We start from the raw sequence: 23,299 nt of genomic DNA, 5'->3' as shown, positions 1-23,299 counted from the left end.
CGGGAAATGGTATAAACTTATCATGCTTAAGTCGATAGCGTTAATTGCCAGAGTAACTACGGACATTATATAGCACAGAGGATCTTTCATCTCTGCTGATAAACTATAAGACAGGTGAATTTAGAGTGTGATATTCAGAATTCTATTTAATCACCTGGTTATTGAGATATAAGACAAAGGTGAATTCTATCCAGGATTAGGTGTACTATACGTGTATATGTATCTTAGCTGATAGTCACATTATAAGAGCAAGAATTTCAGATCGCAAAAACCTCATTGGCAAAAGCATTTAACGACAAGAATTTATCCCATATCTAAGTTCCATTAATGGATATAACAAGAATTCTTTAACAATTTAGGCTTATATAACAATCTTACGTACAGTTTAATTTATACAAGTGATATTTAACTATATTACTGTACAAATCTGCATATTAATTCTTAAAGCTTCGATTCAGTACAATCTAAAATCTATGGGCGAATATTGATTAAAATGATCTACTCCGCTCTCTCAACGGTTCTGTCCTAATCTACCCTCTGCTACGAATGTGGCGCACCTGCACTAGCTAGCTGCAAACTTTAGATCACATTTAGCAACTGTAAATTGACAGACGAAGATATCTAGCTTCGTGTTGTATCAGCCTACATCTATGAAATTAATCTACGTATTTCAATACAATGAAAAAATGTGCATGTTTTTATGTCATAAACATAAAAGTTTGATCTGAATCCAAAATTAATGTTAGATCCATAGCATTCTTTCATCAATTTTATTAATAGTAAATCTATTTAAAATCTCTGTTCATCAACTGAATCACCATATCTTGATAGAGGCATTTGTCAAGTAAGATGATCTTGCAAATACAGTACGTGACATAGTGACATCTACCTAAGTTATATATGACTTTATATGAGCATATCAGCAACTAATGATTATATATCCAGGATTATTACGATTTAAGAGATAATAATAGGAGAAACTGTACAGTAAAGTTATAATATTAAATTTGATTACTGAAGGATTTCAGTAAGGGCTATTTAATCTACACAGCACCGGTATTAAGAATGATGTTGCGTAGTGTAAATATGCGCACTTTATAGTGAACACTCATATTTTTTAAATATTGTTTGAGTTCTAGTTTTCATCGGTTACAATGAACATCGAAATCTATCCCAAATACGAAGAAAGCTGTTGACCTATGTACAATTATGAACGATACGCCTTGACAAATTCCGAAATTTGACGTACAACTTCTGCGGCTATCTGTTCCTCGCTAGCGTTAGGGTGATGTTTAATATATTCAGTAACACCGTTGACTGCTACCGCCTAAGTAAGTTAATCGGTAAAACAAATAAGCAATTGAGCATCCATTAAACCATCGCAAAGTTGCAATACAACTACCGAAATAATGTCATTAGTAATACTAATCTAGCATAATGATTTGGCAACTAATTTTTCTATCGATTTCAGGTATTAATGCGTACAGTCTTGGTAATTGTCACTTCCGAATATACAGTACGAGTGCAGTATTTGAATAACAGAAGTAGAGAAAGTTGAAAAAATTGGAAGATTTTAATGAGAGTGTAGAGTAGAACTGCAGTCACTAAGCAACACAGTTAATACTGTATGATACTTTACTTCTGTATACTCGAATTTGTATCGCTCTATGAATGCAGTACCTATATACTATATGTACAATACATCTGATTGCAGCACTAGACTGCGTACAGTACGGCTGACATTAGTATCTCAACCACTGAAATTTTTGTTGGCAACAAACACTACTTTCGGAGATATTTTTCGCTATACCTGTTGACTTTAGTCTATCAAAAACTAAGAATTGCATCATAGAAGTACAATATAATAACAAGGTTATCAGATTTTTCGACGCAAATTTCTACTTAGAGCGATTTAAGATTTAAAAGGAAAATAATAAGTGTTATTGGCGTAATCAAGTCATGCTGCAAACATTACACGAAAAATCTTACCCTTAATGCATCTCCTTTGGTAGACGATTTGAATTTTTGATGTAAATTCATGGCTAAATTTACACCAACAGTAGCATTATAAAGATCTTTTCCACGTGGATCACCGTTGATATAAGCCAATAGCGCTAACTATAATAATAATTATAATAGCAATATACTTTCAAATAGGTGTCGTATCAATCAATCGCTGCAATAATGACACTTAGTGTACTCGAGAAACGATTCAATGTATAGCACTTGAACTACACTTATTACTCAATTCTATTACAGTAGTTGAAGTTGTCCATTTAATCTTATACTTTTAAACTACATACATGACAGTAGCGAATGGCAGCGTTAACATGTATATCGTGGTTGGGCTACTTTCGATCGAGAATATTTCAACAAAAGTTTACCAGAGATAGTGTTTACTACTCAAACTGCTATGTATGTACAGTAAAATCCCAATGTTGTACTGATCGTATTGTCTCCTATATTACATTGATGACGATTCATTTACAGTCATTACCTGTTGTAAAAGACTTGATGACATTTTAGACTTCTTTTGGTAAACAGCTACAATAAATTGGGGTGAATTAAATGAAAGAATTGGACGATTTGATTGCTAGTTTGGACGTTTATGGGCAGCGCGAGTGGCAATCGCTCAATTCTTTGCCGTACAAATGGTTAAACCAGGTTGAACGCGAAGAGGACTCGACGTCTCCACCCGAATTCATTCAGGTTACTGTACTGTACACTGTACACTGTACACGGTACCGTACAGTACAGTATACAGTACATGCTGTAGAGTATTATGACGTACTGTACACTGTAGTGTGTCGAGTACAGTATGTGTCAGAATTTTTCTTACTGTATTCCAAAAGTCCCATGGTCCTAAGCGCTTTACGACTGTATCGTGTACCAGTCATCAGTCACAAAGATATAAAGTACACATACTGTATTCAACAAACTAATTGCAAACCTAGCATTCCCCTGGCAGACACATGAGTACCTGTATGACATGATGTACCGATGCCCATTACGCGTGCGCAGAACAGCAGATACTCGCTGAAGAAGAAGAGCGATTGCATTCTGAATCCATCAATTTCTGCAGCTTAATTCTGTAGTAGAAATCCATCATTGTTTAGTAATTCACTACGTAGAGCCAAGACTTACTGGAGGAATACTTGGACTTTCTAATTGTAAAGGTATGCTGCATTTATTCTTTCGATGAATCTTGAAAAGCATTTCGTTTCATACAGTACCACAGTACACGAGCGTCATAGGGAATGTTTCGCAAGCACTTTCAAAGTTGCATTGCTACTATGTTAATTATCAGAAGTAAAATAAGAACCAATCCAATCTCGTTATACCGTAGAATTAGGCCAATAAAAACAAGATGGCTAGCACATCATCGAAATCGAAAAAGGTAAGCCATATGAATATCCAAGTGATACATTTTGATCCGCTCTATCCTCGTTGTGTTACATCCAGCTAGTAATCATAAGCAGAAATATTACGCCTAGATTACGGTAGTACCCTGGATGTAGCAATCTACAGTTGCCTGATGATAATATTGCATAATGCATAACCAAAGTAACAGAAAATTTGAGTATACTATGGAATAATTCATATGCATCCTGATCAAATTTCGTCTACTGACTAAATTAATGAACTGGTTCAGTGTAGTACTGCCAATCCACTCATCAAGCTCGATTCGTATAATCGTATTAATTTTTGCAATATATTATAGGTATATTATTATTTGCAAATACACTGTATTTGCAAAGAATAAGATAGCATTGATCTAACTATCCAACTATAACCATTCATAATGATGACAATTATAGGATGTATTACCTGAATATTTCTCAATAAATAATTATGATTACCGGATTGGCTCAATCTGCGATGCAGTCTTTCCCCAAAATAACAAGAAAAAAGCAAAAGCAAAACGCACCTCACTCGCAAAGTTATTCGACGATAGCAACAAATCTAAGAAAGTTACAGTAGAATTTTTGGATCCTCCAACATCGAAGTATGATCAGATGCACGCAAAGCAGCTCAAAGGTCATTTTCTATTAAACCTTAGCATGCATGTTATTTGATTTATTTTCTTGAGGAGTAAACTAACAAGGGAAAACGGAGTAATGGTAGATACGAATTACTAACACCAATTATTAAAGGGAGACTCTTAAGCTATTTCTTATCAGTACATGCAATTCCAATCATAATTTAATCATTCTGTGCGCTACTGTATGCAGTATGTTATCACTTGAAATTTTATTATGATCGAGTTAGATAGAATCAGAGTATAATCAAAAATTCATCTTTTTGACCTAGTTGCACGACATGTTATCATCATATTACTCTATATAGCTCCTTGCTGTTAACTTAAATTAGCCAAAAGTTATTTTACTAACAGTAAGTGACGATTTTGCAGCTGCAAAGAATAAAGAACATGTTAGTAAGGATGCAAATCAACAAGCAGAAAAGCAACAGAACGTTACTAAAACCCCTTCAGATAGGTAAAGTGAACGATACGTCTATAATGCAAGACTTGATATTCTAGTCACTGAATAGAATATCCTATGTATAACTACGGTATTACCTAGTGATGAAAGAAATGACCGAACTATATTCGTTGGAAATTTGCCATTGCATTGCAAATCTAAGGTAACATGGGCGTTTGCTGGTTACGGCCTTTGTGACAAGGCCAATATTCTTGATTACTACTTTTATATAGAGTACCAATCTACAGATCGTCTCTAATATTTTGGACTCTCTTTAATATGACGATTTTTTTTAAATAACCTCATAAACTAATTAGGACGTGAAAAAGCTATTTTCCAGATATGGCAATATCGAATCTATAAGATTTAGATCAATAGTAAGCTTAATGCCTATCAAGGAATTATAATTCTCTTATAATCAGTAACTTCGAAAAGGTTAACATTTGGCTCTTATTTAGCCTGTTGCTGAATCAAATATGTCGAAAAAGACAGCATTTATCAAGTGAGTTCACATTTAATGCTCTTATCTATGCAGTTTTAAGTTTAGATACGCCATGTTATTTTACTTACAACTATACGGTAATTTCTTAATGTTATATATCATATGAATCCATTACTAGACACATTATTGAATACCGTAGTAAGTGTCTATGCAATATCATTGCTTAAGTTATCGATTAATCTGCTCATGTTCTTCCAATTAAAATTCATGGCAGGAAAAAATTTCACAGCCAGGGTCAGTCAATGAATGCATACATTGTTTTTGAAACCAAGGAAGTTGCTCAAAGTGCAATGGAAAGGCTAGTAACTACTATTATAACCACATGATTATCAGCAGATCCTTCTCATAAGGGTAGAATCCTAATATTGTATAATGTATGTACTGCAGCAATGGCATAGAGCTTTTAAATCGTCATATCAGAGTTGATGTAGCCTCAAATTCAAAGAAGGTATGTCAACAATGAAATATCTTGTGTGCTTCAGAATACTGAACGCCTTTGCGATATCTTTACATAATGCAGCATTTATTTATTTTACTGTACGTTACTTTCAGCATGACCATAAAAGGTCGATATTCGTCGGCAACTTGCCTTTGGGTAAAATAACCATTTCATGTATTGTTAATCTTGTAGTTTATACCGTTATTATATGCGAAGGGTATCGTATGTAACAGATAATCTCTACCATTTTTAAACGTTAAGATGTCCAAGATGAATCACTTCGTGATCATTTCCATTCATGTGGTGAAGTCGAAACCATTCGTATTATTAGAGATCCTAAAACTGGCATGGGTAAAGGTTTTGGGTTTGTTACCTTTAAGGCATGTTAAATTGACATCGCACTATTACAGATGTGCATCATTGTTAATCCCTTTGCTTAGTTCCTACCGCAGATGTTCACTTACCCAACATTTATTATTTACAGTCTAACGAAAGTTTAATCATGGCCTTAAAGTTACATGGTTCGGCCTTTAATAAAACCAATAACCTTCGTGTATTTCGATCATCAAAACAGCCTACATCAAAGGTTAAAATCATAAATATCTGTACTGCACTAAGGATTCCAATTACCAAAGTAAAGTCTAAATATCATTTATATATTCGATTTAGAAGAAAACACAGGGTCCTTTTAAATTCTCTGGAGAGTCGAGCAGTAAAAAGCACGCCCAGCAAGCAGCAAAATTGAGAATTAAACGGAAAGAAAAAAGAAAAAATCTTAAAAAGCAAAAGCAGGATATTAAAAGAAATGTAAAACCTAAAAAAACTAGATTACAATCTGTCCATAATAAAAACTGACGATTTTACTCGATTGCTATCATCTGTACACTTTTACTTCCTATTGTTGACCTCGGAATTGAAATTGACAAAATTTTTATAGAAAGAATCAACAAATTTACATGTCATTGAGATTATTATACTTTATTCCCGAGTAAAAGTCATAGTACAATAACGTGGTTCAGGACTGGTGATTACAAAGTTCATGTAAAAGAATAATTTATTACTTTTACGAAAAATGTCGATCATGTACTTAAAACAATTAGCCCTTGCAATATTTTCTACAATCTTGATCTAAAGCATGACTGACATCAATCCTAGACTAAAATCTATTATGCTAGTAAATGTAATCGAAAAACGAAGATAATGTACTGTACATTGAAAAGACAGCTAAGCTTCCGCTGAAACGACAATCTCAACCGATTCACCATTGCTATGGGCTAAAATGAAATTGAAAGCAAAACAGTTAATGACACAAATTGGTATACATTAGTACCAAGCCACTTATGTATATGCATTAGTTTTACGAATGTCTACATAAATTATAGTAACAATGTTACCTTTCTCTTTCGCTTTTTTCCTATATTTCTTTAATTTCCTATCAATTGACATTACTTCCGCTCGTCGACTGTTATACAAACGTCTTATTTCATTTAGTTTGACTTGCAGAGTTTCTATTCTTTTCCGGATAGGTAAGTCGCCTAACACTACCAGATCTAGGAGATTATGTACACAAAACTCTTAACAACGCTATATCCAACTCTTTCATAAAATACGCTCATAACATACCATTTAAAATGCCTGCGAGATCATTTTCTGCATTATCATCACTAACAGTTGAAGAGGATGTCGAAGTCTTAGCACTACTATCATTATTAGACTTGCTACTTTGATCATTTGACGATACTGATGTTGAATCACTTCGACATCTTTTCCTGGCATTGCCATTTCTCCTATTTCCTCTTTTACGAGGTAAAATTAGCTCTACAGGATCAGAATTCTCATCGATATTAGCATCATCGTTTGATGTTTTACTTTCTTCACTTTCTTCCTTCTTTTCTTCAGTAGTAGGCTTATCTTCAATCGTGGGATTTTCTTCCGGAGAAGCACTATCTTCGATTTTCTGATCAACCTGAGTAGTTACACATGTTTCAGGTGATTGTTCTGTGACTTCAGGTTCTTTTTTAACTTCAACTTGTTCTGCTTCTTCGTGGCTTGATTCCTCTGCTGGCTCGCCATCATCATCATCATTAGGGGGGATATCTTGTTTTATTTCTTCACTCTCCACTTCCATCTTATTTTCTTCAGAAGATTCTTCTTCTACATTAGCTTCAACCTTCTCTTTAGGACTGTTATTACTGCTAGCAGTATTTATTTCATCGTCTTGATAAGAAACAACTTCCATACTACTCGTATTTTCGTCAGGATGTGATGCTTCTTCATCTGCAGGAGAATTAGTATTCTGTGAAGTTGGGCTGTCGGATGGTGCTAGCGTGCACGAAATAAAAATTGTAAATCACAATTTTAGCATATAACTTCAGTTACAGAAACTATATTTCAATTCTGGATTACCTGATTCCACCTCACTATCGTAGTGTGGACTGTTCCGTGTGCTAGCTCTACCTCTTCTCCCTATTGGTAATACAACAAGAGATGATATAGGGCTACTTGACCGAATATATGCACAATTAATCCGTTTACCTGATGGCTGTCTATTGTTAGATGGAGATGTACGCTCCGTTTTAAGGTTACCATTTCTGCTATTTCGGCGAGGATTAGTGGTTAATTGACTGCCGCCTCTTAAAGGCATTTGTCGAACAGGAAGCGATACTGATTTAGCTGGATTCTATAAGTAATTTATAATTCATAGAAAGCATTTTATGTATATATGTATGTAATCTGTATATGCAACCTAATCGGTACTATAGAATATAGTAACATTGCAAGATCTTACCTTATTGCCTCTTGAAAGTCCTTGTGGATTCATTTTTTGAATAATTCTATCTGGTTTGATCCATTCATCGTGTCTGTTGAGTACAAAATCATTTTAGAGATTTCTCATATTACATAGTAAAGTAACTCCGCGTATTAATTAAATTAACTTACCGGCTATTCCAGCCTGAATAATGAACGAAATATGATGTGGTACCACTTTCATCACTGTCATCCCATTCAAGAATCTGTCGATGGAAAGAAATTTTTACTACAACTAAGAATTAATTTATGAAGTAACAATAAGTGGATCTAACCTTGGCTTCATACTGGCAATTTTTTTTACCCCTGCCATACTTTACCAATACAAATGATCCAACAGAATAAGTGTCTGAATTATCATTCCTAAAGATTAAGAGTGAAGTTCAGAAACAAAACTTCTTATCACAATTGGCAATGCTAAAAATATATACTAATGATCTGTAATTATACTTACGTAGCGTCTTTCCCAGGGTATTCTACTGTTTAGCAGATAAATAAGATAGTGTTAGTTTCTAATGTATGACAAGGCCAAATGTAGCAAAAAAATATTAGTAATATCAACTAACTTGGTTTGTATACATCGGAACCAGAGGCAACTCCATCATCAGTGCTATCGTCACCTTCACTGATTTCTATACGAAACCACAAAGTATCATTACGGTTTTTACGAGACAACCTATACAATAATTGTACTGTATATTAAAATACCTTTCCGTCTGCGCTGTCTTCTGTACCGTTCGCGTCTAAGAGTCTACAAAGCATTATTAATAATATTATTGTTATTGAATTCTAAATTATCCGCCAACAATATCTATAATTTACTAAGTGTGTAAATAACAAAAACTATTCAATCATTACTCCAGAAGATGTGGGTACTTCTTGGCTCTTAGCACTCTCCGCACTATCTTCATTATGGGAATTTTTATCATCGGCAGTTTTGTCATATTCATAGCACTCATAAGGATAAAGATATCTATAGAAACGTATTTTCTGCTTTTAATTTTCGTATTACAAAATTTTGAAAATTAACGCAAATTCCATACTTCTGATATGCAAGTTTGATATTGTGAGATGCACTGGTAATCATGGTTGCTATACCAAGTTGAGAATATAATGATCTCCACTTCATTTGTTGTGAAACCTGAAAAATAGTAATACTTTCATGAATAAACGACAGCACCTATAACATTTCAAATCTTCAAGTTCATATACTAAATACCCTTTCCATTCCTCCCATTTTCTGAACTAATTTATATAGCTTGTACAGATTTAAGGTTTGATAACCTAAGACCGGTGCCTTAGTAATTGGTGTACCTAATAAATTCGGAAAAAAATAACGGTTAGAAAATATGTCCATTGAATCAGATAATTTATCCTGAATTGATTAACCTAACCTTTATCTTCCATAAATTTGTATAATCGACCCATAAATTCTTCAGCTTCTTCGTCCATTACAACATCATCTCCATCTTTATTGGTAACCTAATGAAAAATAAAAACGTAACTAAGGAATATCGATAGGGATGCTACATTGGAAGAAAGTAAAGTAGTAACTCTATTTTCTTAAACACTTTCCATACCTGCCAGTCTTCAGGTAGTTCACCATCATTTATATACGTAATCGCTTTTTCCAGTGCTTTAATTATTTTAATATAAAATGGAGAAAATAGATTAATACAACTTTATTTATCGCTTTGCGGACATATTATCATAGTGTAGACACTAACTAATATATTATGATGCCTCAATCAAATACAGTACATACCTGGCTTATGAGCAGATCCGTTACTTTTTAGTTGATTTATAGCGGCTTCATAATTTAAATCTAATGATTGCAAATCTTTCTTGGCTACCGAAATTCTGTTATTTATAAACATGCTCATTATCGATTAAATTTCACTGGCGATAACACTTGTAAAGCTACTTATATTTATACAACATATTAAAAAATAACGTACATCTTTCCATCTTTGAAAGATCTAATAGAACATTTTTCCACGTCATCGTTTAGATCAGAATCCCTTTGCAGCTAATAAATTTTAGTAATAGAAAAGAGTAAAATAAGTGCTAACATAACACCTACAATAAACAGCAAAATTTACGAACCAAGCCTGGAAAGCAACTTCTCTTTTTGTCATTCTGCTTGACCATGACAATCTACCATTACAACATAATTTATTTACATTATTTAAGCTCAAAGTATAAATTAACAACAGCTTCTTTTTCGAAATTCTACTTAGCGCAATTAAGCCAAAAAGCAGCGATGTAAACGAATGCTGTAGATACTTAATCGAAGAACATAGCAACTGATCTGATATTATGTCACTAGTAGAAGCACAATTACTAAAGAATGATTTCTCATTAACCTACTTTGAATTTACGTAGTAACATGTAATTCGTCGACGATTTTTATGAATTTTACCTTCGCAATTCGAGCGCGCTCATTACTTCCGATTTTCTTGCTTTCACTACTTTCTGATTCAGTATCATCATTCCTGTATTTAAACCAACCATTTCAGTTATAAGCGTGGCTTACATGTAATACAGTAGTAGTGCATTAAAGCAAAATAGATTTAGTCTCATGAAGTGATGATAAATTGATTTTTTAAATTTCTATTATTATTACCTTGATCGCTGCGATTTCTTAGCAACTTTCTTCGACTCCTAATTTATACAATTATTTGCTAATTGATAACTTGTACATATTTTTTATAACTTACAGAATTAAAATGGAGTAATCTTACCGCTACTACTGGATTGCCAAAATTTTCCGGATTTGTCAGAGGTAAATGATCCAGTGTCTATAAATAAGTATATTTATAGTTAAGTACAAAAATCGAGTCAGACCAACAAACAACGTGACTAAGATATTATACATGTACAAATATGCGTAGAGTACAATATTATACATTGCACAACCACATGCGGTATTTATCCCAACCATTAGACCTATTGATTGAAGCATGGACTACTAGATATAGATACATCAGGTAGTCCATGATTGAAGTAACGGAACGCGTCTACTCTTTTAAGATATCAAGCAACTCTTAAAGTAGACTACTGTATCTAAATAATAAGTACTAACCTCGCTTTCATTGAAGTGTCTCTGGCCCTTTAAGCAAAGTGCGGTGCGCTTTAAGGATCTCTGATCACCATCATCGAAAACTAATTCAAGGCGCAATATATAAGTTTATTACACTTTAATCGTACAATCTCTAATGGTATCTATATCAGTGTGATTTATTATGACTACGTTGTGGTTGTACTGCGCATTTGTAAACTGTAACGAGTTAACCAAATATAGTAGAGTACGGTTCTATAGCATGCTAAGTGATGAATAAACATTACTTGAAATGAATGGAAACACTTGAAGTTAAGTTCAGCAACTTCATGTTAATGACATATAATATAGCATTCTTTATTTATTCCACCGTATATCTATTTGATGACATGATAGCACAAAGCTTGCATTTACTTAGTGTTTGGAATAACTTAATTGTCATGAAATATGTTGATGATGGATCAGGGTAGAGAGAAACATATTTTTATCCGAGGGGAGGAGAAAGTTTAAATAGAAAATTTTCTTGAAACGTAACATTGCTAAGTTATATCGTGTAATGACAAGAAAAACATTAACTTACCAACTGTATATGTGCTAGCATCGGTAAGCTTAGCGATACTACCACTAGCGAGAGTATCATCCGGCATTTGAAGAACAATTTCGCTGCCAACCTAAAAGGAACAATAATTGAAATTTGTAAGAATTGATATATACTTTCCAATATCACAACAACTCCGCGGTATTTTATAGAACTGATTATTTCTAGGTACTAGCAATGATTTTATTTTGCTATTTGGTAGTCATATAATAAGCATATTGATGGTCAAAAAAATATAATAGATAAAGCCTATAAGCTCATTTGTACCATAGACATGGCTCATCAGTTTCAATGAGCAAGCTTGATAAGATGCCCTTAAATTACAGTAGAATGTTGAAGCCATCAAAACGGTGTCAATTTTATACGCGTAGATAAAGGCAAGAGTTCGAAATCTACAATAGTTTCGTCATGGATGCTAACTCTAATCATCATGGACTACTACAATCGAGGTTGACATTACAGAGAAGTAGTTCAAACAAGTTTTGAATTAGGAATACCTTCAACTCGCCACGGACAATACAGTCGTCTAGTACTGTAACAGGGTTAGTATTTCTTCCGATGTTAACCTAAACAACATAAAAATACGATTTCAGTCATTTCCAATTTAATTTAATCTAAAAAAACATACAGTCTTGTAATAAAAAGGCAACTTAAGTTTACGCTGTAGATTAGCACTAATAGCATATAATAAATAAATGAAAGGATAAAATCATTTAAAATTCAATATTGCTATATTGTAAACGATGTTGATTCGTTGGAAAATTTACCTTACATCGAACCATTTTTCTTACGTCGGTAATTTTAGCTTCGCAGAAAGCACCACGATATTTAGCACTAACATCAGTACCAATATTCAAGTATGCAGGCTCCTCTGAAGTCTAGAATTGAAAAGAATTAATTTAGTTTAAACTTGGTGGGTTATTTATGGCAGTGACATAGAAGATGGAAACAAGTGGATTACAGAGAGGTAATATTTGAAGTAATGTATCGTGTATAAAATGATAAGTGAAATCGATCAAGGAAAAAAAAAATATTGAATGCGTACAACTAGCGGTTTTCCAAAGTCATTGATGCAGCATTTAATAACACCATTTAGAGTTTCAATTGTTCAATCGAGTTATCCATAATGGTCAAATCAGCAGCCACCCTTTTCAAAAATTGATTGAACGAGTGAAACTAGTCCATACGTTGGTGAGAAATGCCGTTGATGTAATATTATCTTCCAAGCAGATCGACTGTAGAATACAGTAGTAGAGTGTATGGCTAGCCCATAGCGAGAAGGATCAATGAATGATCTGATTGGCTTTGATCCATGTAGAAAAATCCCATTGTGAATGTAACCTGTACAGTAAGCTTGGAATGACGATATGGACATATGAAATGTACAACTGGACGATCTATCAAGACCAGTTATTTTCATCTAGTAGACTTTATAACGATGGAGATAGACTGTAGTAGTAGTGTAACATGATAATAATATTGTTGATCTATGCTCCATTTTACGTTCTTAACAATCACTACTGCAAGGCTACTTTGCATCAGAAGGCAGCCAACAGCGTCTCCCCCCCCCCTGTAAAAAAATCTCTGTCAAAAATTTCTCCTCCTCCTCTCATTACAACAAAACTCTACAGTACTTCAAATTGAACTACTAAGTTATTTTTCTTTGACTAAAATCAACATTTGCAATCAGGAGTAAAAAATAACTCAAGTTCAAGACTCTACTGTATCGACAAATGCTCTAGCCATGACATCCATGATATACCATGAATGGAAGAAATGACACACAAACATCCATGATTATGTGAGCCTATCCATTGAGAGACACATTTTCAAGTCTTACCATTGCTGACTGTTTCGTTCCTGTTTGTACTACTGCAACTCGATCTTTACGATATTCCTTTCAATCGCTCGCCTTTTACCCCCACCTTTGGATAACGCGTCAAAATTAAGGTCCAGCAATCAATTTCCTCCAACTATCTTCCACAAAACATCCAGCGCACGCCAAGCAATCAAGTTTTCCTTCGAATAGTTTTTTCCACTTGATTCACTGCAAGTCTTTTAGTATATTGTATATTTAGTACACTGACTCAGAAACAATATAATCATCCTTTTGAATGTCAGTCAAGTCAGACTTCAACCCCCCTCTCACTTCAACTAACTTATTATGAACAAGGAGGACAAGTCAGCGTCCTCCACTTCACTTGCAGCAGTTGACGCAGTACCAGAAGAAAAAAAAAAGCCTGTTCAACGTCCGTGGATGTCATTGGTTGACAAGGCCTGAGGCTCCGCCTCTTACTTCAACGCAAGCGCAATGTCATCTAACGGAATGGATGACAACACTGCGATCACAACCGACACGAACGTCGCGTGCAATATACTGTATATCTTATATCTTATATATATAACATACTGTATACACGATCCGCCATGTCGGCTAAGAAATGGCAGTCATGCCGTCCATGAAATTGTTTGAAAACGATTCAAGGACTTATTTTTTCGTGTAGATAGACTGAAAATATCCACACTGAGTATCTTTTATTACAAGGAAAAGCATTTCTTTGAAAAAAATTCTCTGTACTCTGAGATGTAGCGTACTTGAAACAAGGTGTAGCGAGCTACAGTAGGATGTTACAAAGGTGATCAACTGATCATTCATCCCATAGAGGACAAAAATGGCGATAGTTAAAAGCAAAGGATTACAGATATTGACTATTTTTAAAGCTGTGATCGAGTTTGACGATAGTAGAACTGTCCATACTGAGTCCAGTAAGTCCACGCGTGATCGTCCAGTAATCCTTCACTGGTTCATTATGCACTAGTATTTGGTGTCGTAGTTGTTCCAAAATGATATGGAAAACAGGCCTGCCTCTACTCATACGAAATACTTCCACCAGTACAACATATTTATAAAGTACAGAGTATGGCATAGTAATAGCAGCATCCATAATGTTCTGTTTGTCATACTTTTCCAGCACAAATTGTATTTGTACAGTAAGGCAGTTCTAGACTTCAATTTGGCTTTATTAATTGCATCTGATTCAGCATCGCTCCATATAAAGTATACCGCTACAACATACACGTCCAGCAATGAAAGAGGATGGCTTACAAAGCCTCACCATGGGAGTACAAGTAGGGATAGTTGTATTAATTCAATCTACCTACATACACAGCACTTTACTACATTACAACCGTGACGATTCCATTTGAGTGCACTTCATAATCCATGCTGTTGCCAATTTCTTACACTGCTTAACTACATCAATAGTTCTCAGTGAAGTATTCCCCAATGGCAAGCAACTTAAAATTGTCGTCAAACAAAGCTGAAAATCCATAATGCTACTGAATGATAACAATTGTTGATGTAAGATAAATAATTTATTAATTCGTTGGAATGTTGAACAATGAACGATATGCCAATAATTAAAAATTCAATATACCGCTATTTTAAGCTTTCGTTTATATTCTTTTTCATCAACACCGTACTATCGGTTACTTAACATCAATATCTCACTTGATTTTTACAGTACTGTAGGCGTTTCGTACTTTATCACGATGTAAGGATCTTTTGCATTTCTAGAAACTGTCCATGACAACACTGGGAAAGTCGTGAGCCAACAATTCTCTGGGCTTTCACGACCTCAACGGCGCTAGGTTATAAACAGTGATGACTATAAACTTTTCAATAGACCATGATATTATACGCGTACAATCTAGTACAATCACAAAATTGAAATATAGAGATATTAAAATACACTACATGCAATTTTCATCATGTAATCCATGTTCTCCAAAAATATACAACACAACTTAATACAGTGGTACATATATTATTATTTATTTATTTACAGTAAGATCATTCTGCGCAATCTACTTTATCAATCAAGGCAATTTGATCAATTAGTAAGGTGCTTACAATATACATAATATTGTACCACTAGATACTTGATTGGACTGTCCATAAAAGAAGTTATCCTTTAACACACACATCATGCCGTATCCCAATTCAATTGAAAATACCCGTATACAAACGTACTGATCAGTAGCACTATTGCGTGCAATGTCCATTTCTTGTTCAGGATATACTACAAATAATGTAAATTAATTGAACATGACCCAATCAATCAATTAATATAAAGGTCCTAAGCCGACTGCCTGAAAAAAGACACCAAAAATTCCTCCAAATGCGCATCCCCAAACGACGATCCATCCTAAGTGTTGATGAATGACATCTTTCAATATCTTTGTCACGATTTCAGCAGTTAACTGTTTTGACCTGATATCCAAATAGTTATCAATCTCAGACCGAAAAATAGACTGTAGTTTATTCACCTAAGATATAATAAGATAAAGAGAAGTAATCTTATTATTGAAGTTAGCAAGTGTATCCTGTGTACAGAATAATGAAGTGGTTCATGCAACATCGTGCAGAACATGTAAGACAAATAAATCAAGTGAATAAGTCGAGTACAATTACAATATTCAGATTGTCAAACTTTAACGTCATAACTTACATTCCATGATTGAGAAAAACTGTGTTTCAAATGGTCTATTAGATCTTCGCCAAATCCAATTATAAAAGGCTTCACCAGGGGTTGCAAAGATTTGATATCAAATCCCATATTTGTTAGTGATTGTCCTAAAGGTTGACCTGTTTTCATGACCTCTAGTTTTTCTTGAATTATTTCATCGACTTGACTAGAGTTGAGAAAAGTCTTCATCTTCTCCTTCATGGCCAAATTATCTTGCAAAGTATTGACTTTATCCAACAAGTACTGCGACACGAATCTTTCCTCAAAGAAAGTTTTGAGAATGACATCTTTGACAGTCATCCTAATTTCAACGTACTTTTTAGGAATAACTCTAAAATCAAAGGATAATTACACCGAAACGAATCAGTTGGTGTTCTAGTGCATCATGCTTGCTCTTCATCATTGCATAAACTACGATAATGTTATTCCTCAAAGTGATTGATTTAGTTTGATCGAATTTGGTGTATGGAGCCTAGTTCATACAGTAGAGTGTAGTATGTACTGTGGAGAGAATGGATGTAGCACAGTAGCAGTATGATGGTATAAAATGTAAAAAGTAGGAAGAAAGTACAGTAGAACGCGAAGTCTATTGCACTGAACTGCATCACGCTTTACGACTTTGGATTCTACAGGACTATAACTCCATTTTTCTGGATAATTGTATATTGAATTACTGCTGTCTACTACTGTATCGATCAAGGTTGCAGAAGGATCTGCATCAGTACCCAAAGTCTCCATACAGTACCGTACTCTATAGTCTACTGTGCTTACCCGCTTCCGTATATCCATGGTATTTTGTTAAAGAGCATGAATATTGCCAACCAATTGGTGAATCCGCCAGCAAAGGCAAAAATACCACAAGATAAGAAAAAATGGCTGACAGCAAGGGCAGTTTTGTCTTGTTGACTGGCCACAAGAATGACAACACCAATACCACCAATAACAGCACTGAGTGCTAAACTGACGCTGCTTTTATTAATGATTCGCGTCCAACGGTTTCCGATCTTGATTTGAAGAGAAGATTGATCATCGGCTGATACTTCATTGCTGGTATTTTCCATCTTCATCATCAAGCTAATGCTATAATAATAAAAGAATATGATACTTTTACTGGATTTTTACTACGCATCGACTCGATCGTCCTCTCTCTCTCCAATGGTTTCCAGCTACATGTTATTGGAGAAGAAAGAGCCATTCGACCTACGACTGAACGCCTGTTTCTACTCTCACGACCTACAGTACGTGGTACTGTATACCGTCTCGCCTCTACAGTACAGTACAGTACCACTCTCTGTTGACTCTGTACGCTGTACTGTACTGTACTGTACAGTGTACACGTCTACAGTACTGTACTGTACACAGTGGGTAAAAATAAAAAGAAAAAGTTTCATGATACTGTATACAGTACTGTACAGTACTGTCAAGGGGATTGCAAATAAAGAGAAGAAAATGACTCGCTTTTATGATGAAGATCGAGTACAGTACTAGAGAGAGAAGGCTTTTTTTCGATCTCATTACTCATTAATACAGTACTGTACTGTATAATTAATTAATTAATTAATTAATTAATTGATGAATTAATTGATAAGCAGAGTGCAGCGATCTCCACATACTGTACTGTACAGTACAGTACAGTACCACACGTGCACTGGGTCAGACTGAGTTTTGCACAGTACAAAGTACTGTACTGGGTCTACTGTAGAAAGTGGCTCATTCAGTACAGTACAGTACAGTACTGTACAGTAATGTACAGTATAGTACTGTACTGTATGATCCTTTTCCAATCCGATGAATCAGCACACACAGTACAGTACAATATACTGTAGTACTGTACTGTACAGTACTTTACACAGAATAGTGCATCGAGTACTGTACTGTACAGTATGTACTGTAGACAGTGGACAGTACTGTACACTGTACAGTACAGTACAAGAAAAGTTCCAAAGCCTTACTGTACTGTACTGTACTGTACATACTGTACAGTACAGTACAGTGTACACTGTACAGTACACAGAATAGTGCATGGGGTACTGTACAGTACAGTATTGTACTGTACTGTACAGTTGACTGTAACAGCCATGTTCAGTACTGTACACTGTACAGTAGGGTCATGCGCTGCTTTTTTGATACAGTACAAAGTACACAAGAGTCGCTCCTTGACTACAGTACAGTACAGTACAGTCTACAGTACTGTAACAACCATGTTCAGTACTGTACGGTCATGCGTACTGTACAGTGTACAGTACGCAATGCACAACGGCGCCGCTTTTTCCATACAGTACTGTACTGTACTACAGTAGACTGGAACTGGACCAGGGAGTTGTACAGTACTGTATCCCTGTACTGTACTGTACAGTCTGTACTGTACAACCTACAGTACAGTACACTGAACTGGCGACTGTACAGTACAGTACAGCAGCAAATACAGAAATCCTTTCTTCATTCTCGTCTTGCCATTCTCTTCTGTAAATAGAGAGAGAGAGAGAGAGAGAGAAGTAGTTTTGTCTTGGTGCATCTTCTCAAGACGTTCTCAAAAGACTTTCCAACGTGTGGCATGGATAGCAATACGTCACTCAATGCATCAATCGATATCAACAGCAGCATTGGAGGCGATTTGACAAATTCTTCCCTTCATATCGATGTAACCGACATCCAAGCTCAAGGCAAATGGGGAATACCAACTACCGACGCTTACCAACTTGCACTTCAATTCTATCACAAAGGTATACCAACTTCAATTCACAGAGTAGTAGTCCTACTTCCATTCTACTCGCGTCTTCAACATACACACACACACACAAACAAACATTCTCCTTATCCTATGATTGTAGTCCAAGTAAAATACCATGACTTGTTGTACAGTGTGATAGAATCTTGTCCAGAAAGGGTTATCCACGGCAATAGATTGTGTCCATTGTACAATGGACAGCCAAGTACAGTTAGAATGCAACAGCATTGTAGTCAGAGTCCCTGCTGTACAAGTTGGTCGACAACCCTGTTGGTCGCCATCAATTACAGTAAATGCTAAATGCACTTCCTGACTACATGACACATCGCTAAATGCACTCGTTAGCAATAGTAGTCATCCATCCATTCTCTACTACATGACGATTGACATAACATCTTCAACGATGATACTTGAGAAACTGCCAGTAATACAGCTCCAACCATCATATCCATGCAACCCGAGAACTACTTTCATTCTCTCCTTCAGGCTTACGTTGACAGGATTATATAGCTCAATATACGAGCAATGGACTCGTATCGTATGCTGAACAATTATACCATTGCACAGTACTACCGCAATCGATTATACATTATTCAACAACAGGCTATTCTACAAGTTCTCTCACAAAAACCATTCGTCGACGTTGGTAATTGAATAGACAGTCGGATACTAAAGACTTTTGCCAAATACGTCGCTATTTCAATCCGCTATTTATCTACCAGCGTTAGTTACACATTGATCAATCTCAAAATCCATAACTGTAAACTATTGCATTCAAGGACTACTGGCCCTGACGTAGTCCTCCTATCTTATCACACATAGCGCAAATGTAACAAGTCATCATTTGAACCAGTTATACTTTACCCTACTTTAGTAGCATACGCGTAGAAGAAACGCACACTATACTCTATGAATGGTCACAACCTCAAGGATCTCGCCTGCATCATACAGTACGATATCATTAACTGCATTCAATTACCGGTACTTGATAGCAATATTATCATAGCCATTACTCAATATTCACTCACTACATTGACGCTTTACATGGAGTACGGTAGTGATGCAAGTCAAATCTTACTTCCATACTACAATCTACGACTCCATTTGCTGCTATAGCTTTGTTAACAATGACTGGTATACTTGCATTTCTTGCGTCTTTCACTTGAATTAAAGAGAAACATGTTCATCGAAACTTTCCTAATATAAACGTAAGCCTAAGCGTATCGTTTTTACCAATCTTTCAAATAAATGCATTGATGATAATATTGTCAAGGTGACTTATTGACTACGACACTCCGCCGTTTTAGACACGCTTATGAAAGCGTCAACAATTCTTGGCAAACCCGTCTCTTGTTAATCTACTTGTATGGAAGGGGTATCAGCGCGATGTTGAATCAAGATCCACAATTTACAGTAGTAGATATCTACTCGATGAGTAAATGACAAAAGATATCAAAAGCTTCTCCTTTCACCCAGGAAAGGAATAAACTGTATCAAAAATATATCGTACACCACCTTGTAACCTCTAGGCGAAATTGATTACATGCATATCCATATTTCGCTGGCTATTAATTGACTACCTTCATGCAAATTGTCAAATAACCTTTAGTTTACATTAAATTAGAGTACTGTTATTAATGAATCTTATAAATATCAATAGGTGTATGATACCATTTTGAAAATTTATTATCCTTCATTATTTAATATTGCTATTGAAATATGAAATAGAAAAAGCCTCATTGAAGATGTCGTACAATGATAAGTTAAGGCTGATAGCATTTTGGAAACAAGTTGAATGTGGACCCTTCGATCATAAAACAGCACCTGAAATTGGCTACTTAGATGTCATCGGAAATGATAGGAGGTTCAATTCACCTACTATTCGATCGATTTGTCTTAACTAAACTATACTTACATTTCGATCCTTCATTATTTGGTTATTAATCGGTTGAATACCGACTTTTCTGTTAGGCAAGCATGGATAGCATTGGGTAGTACAAGTCAGGAAGAAGCGATGATAGGATTTTCTGATTTGTTATCTGGTGTCGCCCCAAAATTTGAAAAGTGGATGACAGGAATTGTTGAGAACGCCCGTCAGCAGCAAATGAAGCGTGCCGAATCAATAAGAATACGCCTGCAAGTGGAGCAAGAAGAAGAAAGACGACGTTTAGAAGAGGAAGCATTGCGTCAAAAAATGAAGCAGATCGAGTTAGAAAAGGCTCAGGCCCAAACTACAAGAGGTAACGAAGGAAATGTTCATCAAGATCCAATCGGTGAAAGTGTTCAAAATTTAAATGGAAACGCACAAACTACTACACAAACGTAAGTCTCACTTATTTAAATTATAATATTATCAATGATCAATGCATCAATAACTGTTTCAGTCTACTATACATTTAAATATGAAATTCTTTCAGTTAACAATTCTGAATTGCTGAGCTCTTTAGAGTAGATTACTTGTTATAATGGATTTCTAATACTTGAAAAAAAGAAAGGACAATACAATATAGCAGCCTTTAGTAATAAAGAAATACTTTAGAATGTTGCCTACTATAATCATTGAAGCACATGTTTATCCTTCTAGGCCATCCCCAGAGCTTAGCCATGTCAATGTACGTACTGATCCTTCTATAAAGTCCGAGCAATCAAATACAACTCCTGAAATACAAACAGCTGCAGCATCGCTTCCTCAACAAATGCAAGGCGTAGAAAACAAAATTACGAACCCTACACCAAGTCAACAACAAGTTAGCGATAAAATGTTATTATTGTATGACTTTGCAGTTTGTGTCGCATTTCCGTGTGCCATTACTTTTATATCAGCACAGAATGATTGATAGATGTAATTCAATAATTGATGTTAATTTAATTTTTAGTAATCGGTTATCAGAATTGGGAGATACTTTTTAAAGATACTAATATCTTAGGTAATGCGAATATTTAACAGTATTTCTGCTAATTATTGCGACAGAATGTCACAGTTCCAATTTCCGAAAAGACTGTAACTGAACTTAACAAAGGTGATGATGTTGACAATGCTGTCGAACCAAAGCATATAATGTTAAAGGATATACCGCAGCCTTCACTATGGACTAGACCCGCTGTTCATGAATTTATTAATCAACTCAAGGATGATGCTGGTATATTGGACTATTACTACTATTGTTCTGTTTAAGAATCACCTGATCACTTTGCATCTTGCTATAAATCTCACATGCTGTATTAGTTATCGCAATCATAACATTGTTTTGGATGACTTACTCATTATTTAAATAATGAAATTTCAGAATCCAAGCTGGTTGTATCAAGAGGAGAAACCATCACAATTCGCGTTCCTACCAACCCGGAAGGAGCAAAATTATATTGGGAATTCGCTACAGACTATTACGACATTGGATTTGGAGTAAGTTTTGAGTTTTCGGATCCAGGCTATATGCCCGTATTTGAAACGGACACTGGCGCTAATATGGTAAGTTATATCTATATTCAGTATAACTTTAAATTAGAATAACGTTGACTTGTTATAATGCCACTCATTAAATTAACAGGAGTATGGAGATGATGATGAATACGACAGCGAAGACGAAGAAGGTTATAGAGGTAGCGGGGACGAAGATGATATAGAACTGGCCGGTGTAAGTGGAACTAAGAGGACGCCAGTCATCACAATTATTCCAGTGGATAGAAGAAACTCTCATCAAAACGTTATTGTTGGTACACATGCGTATCCCTCTCCGGGCGTTTACTTATTGAAATTCGATAATTCTTACTCCCTATTCAGATCTAAAACGTTATATTATAAAGTTTATTACAATTAAAATTAATTATTGTGTTCCTTTCGATTTTTCGATTTGCTATGCAACCAAGGTTGAATTGTTTTAAAGTGCTCTTATATATGACATGGTAATAGTAATAGCTCGTGATCTTGAAATTAATATTACGAAGGCAGCTTTATAAAATGCTACAGATAAACTTTCTAATAGATAATTTGTACTGTATAATTATTATTATCTTATGTTACTGTACAGTTTGACAAGATCATTATATAATGCCTTTACCCCTAAACTGTTTACGTACCTATGTATACGTTACCAAATATATATGATAATGCGGATAACGAATAGATGGTAATACCAGTGACGGTTATGCTTTT

The 23,299-nt window shown here is 35.1% G+C and overlaps 5 protein-coding genes across 5 annotated transcripts in view; 2 read left to right on the top strand and 3 right to left on the bottom strand.

Annotated features, from left to right (window-relative positions):
* Nucleotides 1–1,207: 1,207 nt before the first annotated feature.
* On the bottom strand, nt 1,208–3,008 carry TRIADDRAFT_57026 (uncharacterized protein; the record flags this gene model as incomplete). Its single annotated transcript, XM_002113114.1, has 4 exons — nt 1,208–1,327; nt 1,990–2,118; nt 2,498–2,544; nt 2,981–3,008. The coding sequence occupies 4 exons, from the start codon at nt 3,006–3,008 to the stop codon at nt 1,208–1,210; spliced, it is 324 nt and encodes a 107-aa protein (XP_002113150.1).
* A 359-nt stretch (nt 3,009–3,367) lies between these two features.
* TRIADDRAFT_57025 (uncharacterized protein) lies at nt 3,368–6,277 on the top strand (the record flags this gene model as incomplete). The annotated part of the gene is made up of 7 exons (XM_002113493.1): nt 3,368–3,397; nt 3,819–4,038; nt 4,394–4,496; nt 4,904–4,983; nt 5,684–5,779; nt 5,863–6,008; nt 6,092–6,277. 7 exons carry the CDS (start codon nt 3,368–3,370, stop codon nt 6,275–6,277), a joined length of 861 nt encoding a protein of 286 aa, XP_002113529.1.
* A 369-nt stretch (nt 6,278–6,646) lies between these two features.
* Nucleotides 6,647–14,318, bottom strand: TRIADDRAFT_57024 (uncharacterized protein; the record flags this gene model as incomplete). The annotated part of the gene is made up of 28 exons (XM_002113113.1): nt 6,647–6,696; nt 6,817–6,972; nt 7,046–7,744; nt 7,829–7,888; nt 7,958–8,102; nt 8,211–8,283; nt 8,363–8,436; nt 8,506–8,593; nt 8,685–8,709; nt 8,797–8,862; nt 8,939–8,981; nt 9,089–9,203; nt 9,274–9,371; nt 9,450–9,544; nt 9,625–9,712; nt 9,811–9,866; nt 9,996–10,090; nt 10,189–10,259; nt 10,337–10,387; nt 10,653–10,725; nt 10,857–10,894; nt 10,975–11,031; nt 11,316–11,395; nt 11,872–11,962; nt 12,387–12,455; nt 12,657–12,767; nt 13,231–13,286; nt 14,300–14,318. 28 exons carry the CDS (start codon nt 14,316–14,318, stop codon nt 6,647–6,649), a joined length of 2,742 nt encoding a protein of 913 aa, XP_002113149.1.
* Nucleotides 14,319–15,985: 1,667 nt separating this feature from the next.
* TRIADDRAFT_63981 (expressed hypothetical protein) lies at nt 15,986–17,515 on the bottom strand. Its single transcript, XM_002113112.1, has 3 exons — nt 17,190–17,515; nt 16,401–16,749; nt 15,986–16,218 (listed from the first exon to the last, which is right to left on the bottom strand). The coding sequence occupies exons 1-3, from the start codon at nt 17,486–17,488 to the stop codon at nt 16,015–16,017; spliced, it is 852 nt and encodes a 283-aa protein (XP_002113148.1). The 5' UTR covers nt 17,489–17,515; the 3' UTR covers nt 15,986–16,014.
* A 1,457-nt stretch (nt 17,516–18,972) lies between these two features.
* TRIADDRAFT_57022 (uncharacterized protein) overlaps nt 18,973–23,299 on the top strand; it is a gene marked incomplete at both ends in the record, with an annotated part of 5,190 nt that continues 863 nt past the window's right edge. Inside the window, 7 exons of the mRNA XM_002113492.1 lie at nt 18,973–19,141; nt 20,875–21,010; nt 21,118–21,468; nt 21,731–21,893; nt 22,118–22,286; nt 22,434–22,615; nt 22,695–22,781. Coding sequence (XP_002113528.1) covers nt 18,973–19,141; nt 20,875–21,010; nt 21,118–21,468; nt 21,731–21,893; nt 22,118–22,286; nt 22,434–22,615; nt 22,695–22,781 — 1,257 coding nt within the window. The remainder of the gene's footprint in view (nt 19,142–20,874; nt 21,011–21,117; nt 21,469–21,730; nt 21,894–22,117; nt 22,287–22,433; nt 22,616–22,694; nt 22,782–23,299) is intronic.

Source organism: Trichoplax adhaerens, genomic scaffold, assembly GCF_000150275.1.
Source record: "Trichoplax adhaerens TRIADscaffold_6 genomic scaffold, whole genome shotgun sequence".
Classification (NCBI taxonomy): domain Eukaryota; kingdom Metazoa; phylum Placozoa; class Uniplacotomia; order Trichoplacea; family Trichoplacidae; genus Trichoplax; species Trichoplax adhaerens.
This window is presented reverse-complemented; position numbering and strand designations above follow the sequence as displayed.

Bases quoted from the DNA above. Each gene is read 5' to 3' on its own strand.
- TRIADDRAFT_63981 (XM_002113112.1), bottom strand. From the start codon at position 17,488: ATGATGAAGATGGAAAATACCAGCAATGAAGTATCAGCCGATGATCAA. The intron at 16,750-17,189 runs GTAAGCACAGTA...CTTTGATTTTAG, and splicing joins CCATGGATATACGGAAGCGG to AGTTATTCCTAAAAAGTACG. The intron at 16,219-16,400 runs GTAAGTTATGAC...ATTATATCTTAG, and splicing joins GTTTTTCTCAATCATGGAAT to GTGAATAAACTACAGTCTAT.